The sequence below is a fragment of the Leptodactylus fuscus genome, chromosome 11, assembly GCF_031893055.1.
Source record: "Leptodactylus fuscus isolate aLepFus1 chromosome 11, aLepFus1.hap2, whole genome shotgun sequence".
Classification (NCBI taxonomy): domain Eukaryota; kingdom Metazoa; phylum Chordata; class Amphibia; order Anura; family Leptodactylidae; genus Leptodactylus; species Leptodactylus fuscus.
In genome coordinates, this window is record NC_134275.1 from 79,955,103 (window position 1) to 79,964,983 (window position 9,881).

A 9,881-nucleotide genomic window follows, 5' to 3' on the forward strand; every position below is an offset into this window, starting at 1 on the left:
TTCGTTATTCTTTGTTATTGTTTTAGATGGAAGATAAAGTCAGTGCAGCAAAATCAAATCTGATGATCTATAGGAATCCTAACTCTCACAAATATTCTTACTAGAGATGAGCGAACAGTAAAATGTCCGAGGTTCGATATTAGTTTCGAGTAGCCCCTCAATATTCGACTACTCGAATCGAATATCGAACCGTATTATAGTCTATGGGGGAAAATGCTCATTTCAGGGGAAGATGTCTTCCAAAAGGAGAAGACCTGTACCCTCCTCTGCACTGAGTCTGTGTATGGTTGCCTATAGGACTCCATGCACCCAAAAGCGTGGTCTGGAAAGGCAGATTCGCCAAGCAAACATAGTATCCTTCCTTCCGAGAGAAGAGCAAACTGGTTTGGATATAATGTGGAGATGGCAGTGGTGGATGCCATGATTGGTGGTGGTGAAGGTAGTATTGTTGGTAGGGGCTGGGATATTAAAAGTCATTGGGGCACCAGGGAAGAACTATAGGTGGGAATTATTAGGGTATGTAAGAATCCCATGATGAGTCTAAAAGAAAGCAATGACATTGCCAATGCTAATGATTATTTTGTTGTGGACAATGTCTAGCAACTGGGTGAGTCTAATAAAAACATGACATCAGAGGAAGAAGATGTAGCAGTGGTGATGAGCAATGATCTGAATTGGAATCATCCACATCCACACCTAGCACATGGTCAGATTTATCATCATCCTAACCCTCTGTTTCTCTCACTTCTCCAACATTCTTCCAGGCATCCATAAGAGGATATGTTTCCAGAAAACACCATCCATATCATAGAGCTGTGCTTGGTATTGCAGCTCAGACCCATTCATTGAAATAGGACTGACCTGGGGACAGGGAAAAGGCCACAGCACTCATAAGCCCCATGACTTGGTCAAACATGATCAGTGGGGTCATGGGTGCCCCACCGTCCAGAAATTAATAACGAATCCTTTCCTGTTTTCTTCTCCTAAGTCTTCCTCATTCATCTGTGTCTTATGTGCATTTGGTCTTCTTATGGCTATTTCATCCAAAGATTAAATTTTTAGTAACTATACGATTTTATATGGTGTCCCATATAGTATGCCTCTATACTCCTAGTATATCTTCTCTTCTCAGCATATGCGTGCCTACGTCTGTATTATATTACTGTGTATTATCCTGTATCTGTATTACTATGCTGCTGTAACATGCTGAAATTTCCCCAATGTGGGACTATTAAAGGATTATCTTATCTTATTTTATCTTATCTTATACAAATCACTTGTACGGCCACCCTTAGACTATTGTGCACAATTTTGGACCCCGACATACAAGAAAGATATAATCAAACTTGAAAAAGTGCAAAGATGGGCAGCCAAAATGATTAGGGGAATGGGTGGACTGGAGGACAACGAGAGATTAACAAACTTGGGGTTATTCAGTTTAGAGAAGAGACGTCTACGGGGAGATCTAACAACAATGTACAAATACATGAAGGGACAATACAAAGAACTTTCTAAGGATATTTTTACTCCTAGACCAGTGACAAGGGGACGTCCACTACACCTAGACCAGTGACAGTGACAAGGGGACATCCTCTACACCTAGACCAGTGACAGTGACAAAGGGACGTCCTCTACATCTAGACCAGTGACAGTGACAAGGGGACGTCCTCTACACCTAGACCAGTGACAATGACAAGGGGACGTCCTCTACACCTAGACCGGTGACAGTGACAAGGGGACGTCCTCTACACCTAGACCACTGACAGTGACAACGGGACGTCCTCTACACCTAGACCGGTGACAGTGACAAGGGGACATCCTGTACACCTAGACCAGTGACAGTGACAAGGGGACATCCACTACACCTAGACCAGTGACAGTGACAAGGGGACGTCCTCTACACCTAGACCGGTGACAGTGACAAGGGGACGTCCTCTACACCTAGACCAGTGACAAGGGGACATCCACTACACCTAGACCAGTGACAGTGACAAAGGGACGTCCTCTACATCTAGACCAGTGACAGTGACAAGGGGACGTCCTCTACACCTAGACCAGTGACAGTGACAAGGGGACATCCTCTACACCTATATTGGTGACAGTGACAAGGGGATGTCCTCTACACCTAGACCAGTGACAGTGACAAGAGGACATCCTCTACACCTAGACCAGTGACAGTGACTAGGGGACGTCCTCTACACCTAGACCGGTGACAGTGACAAGGGAACGTCCTCTACACCTAGAACAGTGACAGGGGACATCCTCTACACCTAGACCAGTGACAGTGACAAGGGGACGTCCTCTACACCTAGACCGGTGACAGTGACAAGGGGATGTCCTCTACACCTAGACCAGTGACAGTGACAAGAGGACATCCTCTACACCTAGACTGGTGACAGTGACAAGGGGACGTCCTCTACACCTACACCAGTGACAGTGACAAGGGGACATCCTCTACACCTAGACCAGTGACAGTGACAAGGGAACGTCCTCTACACCTAGACCAGTGACAGTGACAAGAGGACATCCTCTACACCTAGACCAGTGACAGTGACTAGGGGATGTCCTCTACACCTAGACCGGTGACAGTGACAAGGGAACGTCCTCTACACCTAGAACAGTGACAGGGGACATCCTCTACACCTAGACCAGTGACAGTGACAAGGGGACGTCCTCTACACCTAGACCGGTGACAGTGACAAGGGGATGTCCTCTACACCTAGACCAGTGACAGTGACAAGAGGACGTCCTCTACACCTAGACCGGTGACAGTGACAAGGGGACATCCTCTACACCTAGACCGGTGACAGTGACAAGGGGACGTCCTCTACACCTACACCAGTGACAGTGACAAGGGGACGTCCTCTACACCTAGACCAGTGACAGTGACAAGGGAACGTCCTCTACACCTAGACCGGTGACAGTGACAAGGGGACATCCACTACGTCTGGAGGAGAGAAAGGGTCTCTGGATGCCTTCCTTGAAGAGAATAATATTATGGGTTATCGATTCCTGATTTTAAGGACACATTGATCCAGAGTTTTTATACTGACTGCCAGATTGGAGTCAGAAAGGAATTTCTTTCCCCTGAAGTGGGGCAATTGGCATGAGCCTCATGGGTTTTTTTTTATAGTATCCTCCTTCAAGATGCCACAGCTGGACTCCCCTCGTACACCAGTCCCTGAGAGTCCGACCTCCACGTAGCTCTTTCTCCAGCTGATTGGGATAGGTCCTTTCAGTTTACACATAAGTTACCATTGCCCTGCAGTGCACAAGAGAAGAACTTCAAAATTCCTTCTCGATGGCACCGGTGTCCTGACTTTCTTGACAGGATCTAGCCCGCTGTGACTGACCGGTGTTGGCACTGTGGCATGTAGAAAGGTACCCTATACCACATTTGGCGTAAGTGTGATACCCTTAGAACCTTCTATGTTGGCCCTGTATGCCAAGGTGTGCACCAGCACTGTCACAACATCTCCCCAACTGGCCCTCCTTTTGGTTATTCCTGGCAGGATTTCTGCAGTGAAGAAGGATCTCCTCTGGAACTTTCTTATGACTGCCAGAACCATCATTCTCAGGCAATGGCGTAGAACTACTAAGCCCTCCCTGGTTGAATTCTTACAGGAGTTTCGCCTCATAAAGAGAATGTAGGCCCTGGTTGGGGAGGATTCCCTAGATCCCTCCAAATTTGAGACTCTCTGGCAGCCCTGGGGGAGGTCTCAGGAATTGTCAGAGTTTCCCTCCTTCTTCTCTTGATCGAAAGTCACTGGTCATTCTACCTTATACATTTTCCTGGTCTTCGTCTTTCCCTTATGTTTTTTCTGCTTGTTTGTTCCTATGCTCATCTGTTGTTTCTTGCTATTTGATCTCACACTTCTATCAGTGTAATATGTTTTACGGTGCTGGAGGTTTCCCCCCCTGGCCTTTTGTTCCTTAGCGAGGCCTGCGTGCCTTGTATCTGTTTTTAATTCACATCGTGTTTCTCTTGGTTTATTCTTTCTTTCCCTTCCTTGTTTTTATAAAAATCCTTGATTACACATAAATACAAAAAATTTAGATCAATGTACTGTATACTGCAACCGTGAAGTACAACGTGTCAGAACAAAACAATCTCACCATCACGTTTGTCATTTAAACCTTCTCAAAGTTATTGCCATATAAAGTCACATGTGTCAGTTTTGAAAAATGAGGCCGTGTGCCTAAGGGTTAAGACTTCATCTGATACATTGTAGAAGTTGTATGAATTAAACTTATTCTAAGTTGTATCAGTATATTACAAGTTACTCGACAAGTTTACTTCTTCTTCTTGTTAGTTTGTTCTTCTTCTAGTTCAGAGCCCTTGAGATTTCATCCCACAGCTCAGTATAGTGTATAAGTGCCGGTGTCTGTGTGACAGAGAAGTATCTGCCGGCCGTCTTATATCAGGTATGTTCTGTGCACATCGTCTTATATTATAATAATAGGTTTTTTTCCTACAAATGTTTAGCCTTTTCTAATCCTCCATAAGGTAATGACTCCATTGTCTTGTTCTGTAGCCGCTGTATGTCATAGGATGTGTCTTCTTCTTAGTCTTCTGTTATACACAGAGTAGTCTGACTTATCTGTTCTGTATTATAATAACTAGTAGTAATATCGTTTTATGATATATTTAAAGGGATTGTCTTATCATGACAACCAGTTTAAAGACTAAAGCCTGTAAAGTTATTGTCAGTAGAAGATATGACCGGACATAGCGGGAGAACTAATATTACAAGTTATACATGCAGATGGATGCCGACTGTGCAGATAGCGTTGACCTCCTGGAGTCAGAGACGCTCATTGCTCGTCCCTCTCTGTGGTGTCTACCTCCAATATGTCCTTATGCCCAAATTAGATTTGCAGATTCTTTTTTTATCATTAACATCCCACAACAAACTCTGCAGCTTATTATACAAGTCGCTTTACCCTAAAGATGATGTAATAAATAGAACTATTCTTAGGAATACAACGTAGACAATATACATTTTATCTTTTGTCACGCAGTTGTAATTTTTCAACATTAAAAGTTTTATTTAAATTTGACAATAAAGGTGAAACAAGACCTGAAAATGGGCGAAGGGAGGGAACCTCGGGGAGAACAACACCAGGTGAGAGGGTGAGGGGACAAGGACGTACTCTGAGGCAGCGGAGACGAGAAACAAAATGTAACAAAATAAGAACAACAAAGACTCAACATTCTGAAGGCAGCGTATGGAAAAGGGAAAAGTTGTAAGTTGCAGTTGTAATTTTAATACAATTGAGGTAAAGTTATATATACTGTACGAAATGTAGTAACTAAATGTATACGGAAGGGAACACAACTTCAGTATAAATCTGGCTCAGGGATATCCGAGGGTATGTGGACATATAATGACTCAAGAACGTCTCAGCACATAGATGACATGTACACGCTAAGCACAGACCCCGAGTACTCAGTGATGGTTGTAGATGTTATAGGCATTTCATTTTTCTCCCTTTTGTTTGAGTTATTTCTATGATACACAGATTCAGCGCCCTGCACATAATGTCATCTCCTATCTCTATAGAGTCAGAGCTCGGTTTCTTTGTTACACTGCTCCAAATCCCCCGTGTCCCTCACACAGCCAGAGAAGAGGCTTTTATACCTTAGCAAATACAGTCCTATGAAAAAGTTTGGGCACCCCTATTAATCTTAATCATTTTTAGTTCTAAATATTTTGGTGTTTGCAGCAGCCATTTCAGTTTGATATATCTAATAACTGATGGACACAGTAATATTTCAGGATTGAAATGAGGTTTATTGTACTAACAGAAAATGTGCAATATGCATTAAACCAAAATTTGACCGGTGCAAAAGTATGGGCACCTCAACAGAAAAGTGACATTAATATTTAGTAGATCCTCCTTTTTCAGAGATAACAGCCTCTAGTCGCTTCCTGCAGCTTTTAATCAGTTCCTGGATCCTGGATGAAGGTATTTTGGACCATTTCTTTCTACAAAACAATTCAAGTTCAGTTAAGTTTGATGGTCGCCGAACATGGACATCCCGCTCTCAAATGATCTGAAAACAAAGATTGTTCAACATAGTTGTTCAGGGGAAAGATACAAAAAGTTGTCTCAGAGATTTAACCTGTCAGTTTCCACTGTGAGGAACATAGTAAGGAAATGGAAGACCACAGGGACAGTTCTTGTTAAGCCCAGAAGTGGCAGGCCAAGAAAAATATCAGAAAGGCAGAGAAGAAGAATGGTGAGAAGAGTCAAGGACAATCCACAGACCACCTCCAAAGAGCTGCAGCATCATCTTACTGCAGATGGTGTCACTGTGCATCGGTCAACTATACAGCGCACTTTGCACAAAGAGAAGCTGTATGGGAGAGTGATGAGAAAGAAGCCGTTTCTGCACGTACGCCACAAATAGAGTTGCCTGAGGTATGAAAAAGCACATTTGGAGAAGGCAGCTTCATTTTGGAAGAAGGTCCTGTGGACTGATGAAACAAAGATTGAGTTGTTTGGTCATACAAAAAGGCGTTATGTATGGTGTTCAAAAAAACAGCATTCCAAGAAAAACACTTGCTACCCACTGTAAAATTTGGTGGAGGTTCCATCATGCTTTGGGGCTGTGTGGCCAATGCCGGCATCGGGAATCTTGTTAAAGTTGAGGGTCGCATGGATTCCACTCAGTATCAGCAGATTCTTGAGAATAATGTTCAAGAATCAGTGACGAAGTTGAAGTTACGCCGGGGATGGATATTTCAGCAAGACAATGATCCAAAACACCGCTCCAAATCCTCAGGCATTCATGCAGAGGAACAATTACAATGTTCTGGAATGGCCATCCCAGTCCCCAGACCTGAATATCATTGAACATCTGTGGGATGATTGGAAGCGGGCTGTCCATGCTCGGCGACCATCTAACTTAACTGAACTTGAATTGTTTTGTAAAGAGGAATGGTCCAAAATACCTTCATCCAGGATCCAGGAACTGATTACAAGCTACAGGAAGCGACTAGAGGCTGTTATCTTTGCAAAAGGAGGATCTACTAAATATTAATGTTACTTTTCTGTTGAGGTGCCCATACTTTTGCACCGGTCAAATTTTGGTTTAATGCATATTGCACATTTTCTGTTAGTACAATAAACCTCATTTCAATCCTGAAATATTACTGTGTCCATCAGTTATTAGATATATCAAACTGAAATGGCTGCTGCAAACACCAAAATATTTAGAACTAAAAATGATTAAGATTAATAGGGGTGCCCAAACTTTTTCATAGGACTGTAGATTGTATATGATGATTAATAATAAATAATAGTAGACTTGAGATAATGTATTATATACTCATATTATATACTTTTATTGGAACATAAAACAGATCCGTCCATGAACTCCATAAACCAGACCATGATAGAAGGCTTTAGACTTAAAGGAGTCTCAGATGTTCCTGACCTGCAAGTTCTCATCTTCCTTCTGGTTCTTCTCATTTATCTCATCTGTCTTGGAGGAAATCTGACCATTCTACTCCTGGTCTGCTGTGATCTCCACCTGCACACTCCCATGTACTTCTTCTTGGCCAACTTGTCCATCATAGACATATCCAGCTCTACTACAGCTCTACACAGGATTTTTGTGATCTTCACAACACACAACCACATGGTTTCCACCTCGGCCTGTATGACCCAGCTATATATTTACTGTGGATTGATCAGTAGTGAGATTTCCATTTTGGCCGCCATGAGCTATGACCGCTATGTCGCCATCTGTAGACCTTTATATTATCACACAGTCATGAGTCGGAGACTCTGCGGTCTTTTGGCCTCAGTCTGCTGGAATTCCGGGTTCGTACAGGATCTTCCTCTCTTTGTCAGTATTTCCAGGTTCACTTGTTACATTTCCAAGGAAATTGACCATTATTTTTGTGATATTTTGCCCATCCGGGACATTACATGTAGTGACACTTCACTTGTGGACCTTTATATTTTAACTGTTGGCAATGTGAATGTATTTGTGTTACTTTCTCTGACTATAACTTCTTATGTTTTCATTACTTCTTGTATCTTAAGAATCAGCTCGAGTACTGGCAGACATAAAGCCTTCTACACGTGTTCCTCGCACATCATGGTGGTTGTCCTCTTCTATTCTTCTATTATATTACAATACATAGGAACCGTGTCTGGGGGTAACATGGGCTCCAACAAAATCCTCTCCCTATTAAACACGGCTGTTGTCCCCATGATGAACCCCCTGATCTACAGCCTGAAAAATAAAGATGTCAAATCTGCCCTACAAAGAAAACTTAAATGTTGAAGAATGTTGACACTTGTCTTGTCTACGGTTAACAAGTAACCCCTGTCCTTATAGAAATATGGAAATATTCTGTGCTTGGGAGAAATTTCATGAACTATGAGATGCAATTTCTCCTTTAACCCCTGTGTAAAGTTTAGGTCTAAATTAACATACTGTTTTAAAAAAATTTAATTTCTAAGCCTCATCTCCATATTGTTTTTAAAATCCCCTTGAGAATTGAAGTCGTCTCTAACAAATAGGATTGGGAAATTTTCTTGCAAATCTGGAAAATTGCTGTTAAACTTGTCAGCCTTCTAATGTCTGAAACAAATTGAAGGACGATTAAAAGACGATGCCGATATAAAGCGGAGATGTGGTAGGTAATATTTATTCGTGTATTTGGGTGGTCTGACTATCTGTATGAAAAGCAGAGCATTTCTGCTTTGAAAATTGATAATCGTTCCAAATTTCCATCAAATTTCCTATTTAAGTTTTTTTGTTAAATAAATACAAAAATTCTATCTTGTCTGGAGTACGACCAACTCATGTCCTTCCTTTCCTCATCCCTGACCAACCTAGAGTCCGTCTTCTCTCACGCTGACTCCTTCCCGTGCACGCTCTCCACTCTTTATAGCATCCTCCTTCAAGATGCCACAGCTGGACTCCCCTCGTATACCAGTCCCTGGGAGTCCGAACTCCATGCAGCTCTTTCTACAGCTGATTGGGATAGGTCCTTTCAGTTGACACATAAGTTACCATTGCCCTGCAGTGCGCAACAGAAGAACTTCAAAATTCTTTCTCGATGGCACCGGTGTCCTGACTTTCTTGACAGGATCTAGCCCGCTGTGACTGACCGGTGTTGGCACTGTGGCATGTAAAAAGGTACCCTATACCACGCTTGGTGGAAGTTTGATACCCTTAGGACCTTCTAGGACGCTATGTTGGCCCTGTATGCCAAGGCGTGCAGCAACACTGTCACAGCATCTCCCCAACTGGCCGTGTGCCTAAGGGGCTAAGGGTTAAGACTAGGGTTGAGCGATCGTGTTCAGAAAAGATCGGATTCCCATCGGCAATCGAGAAAATTTCACGATCGCGATTGGAATTCCGAACATGATCTTTTTAGGTGGGATCGAGATCGGTACTATTTCCCACAATGCTTTGCTTAGCCTTCACACTGAGTATATGCTCCACTCATTCTGAGTGGAGTGTATACTCAGTGTGAAGGCTCCGCTGCGGTTCCATAGGAATGAATGGAAGCAGCCGGCACACAGCCTTAACCCCCTGCGCGCCGGCTGCCTCCATTCATTCTAATGGGAGACTAAACTAACATCTCTAGTAGCTACTTACCTCCAGAGATGGCTGCTCCGGTGCCTGGTGTTTTCCTTCTTCTTCGCCTCGCTGCCGCCGCATCCAAGGTTAGTGTTTAAAGAGCTAGGAAGGCGGGGCTTGTGGCTTAGGAGAGTGTGGGCGGGTACAGGGCGGGGAGACGTGACGTCTTCCCTCCCAGTACCCGCCCATACTCTCCTAATCTGGGAGGCGGGGGGCAGTGAGGCGAGAAGAGCAGTGTAGAGTGGCAGCGAGGCGAAGAAGAACACTAGGC

The 9,881-nt window shown here is 43.4% G+C and overlaps 1 protein-coding gene across 1 annotated transcript; it reads left to right on the forward strand.

Moving 5' to 3' along the window:
- The first annotated feature begins 7,378 nt into the window (after positions 1 to 7,378).
- On the forward strand, positions 7,379 to 8,302 carry LOC142185547 (olfactory receptor 2AP1-like). Its single transcript, XM_075260976.1, has one exon. The coding sequence runs from the start codon at positions 7,379 to 7,381 to the stop codon at positions 8,300 to 8,302; it is 924 nt and encodes a 307-aa protein (XP_075117077.1).
- Positions 8,303 to 9,881: the final 1,579 nt, after the last annotated feature.

What these genes read in the sequence shown, in the direction of transcription:
- LOC142185547 (XM_075260976.1), top strand. Translation starts at nt 7,379, where the DNA reads ATGAACTCCATAAACCAGACCATGATAGAAGGCTTTAGACTTAAAGGA.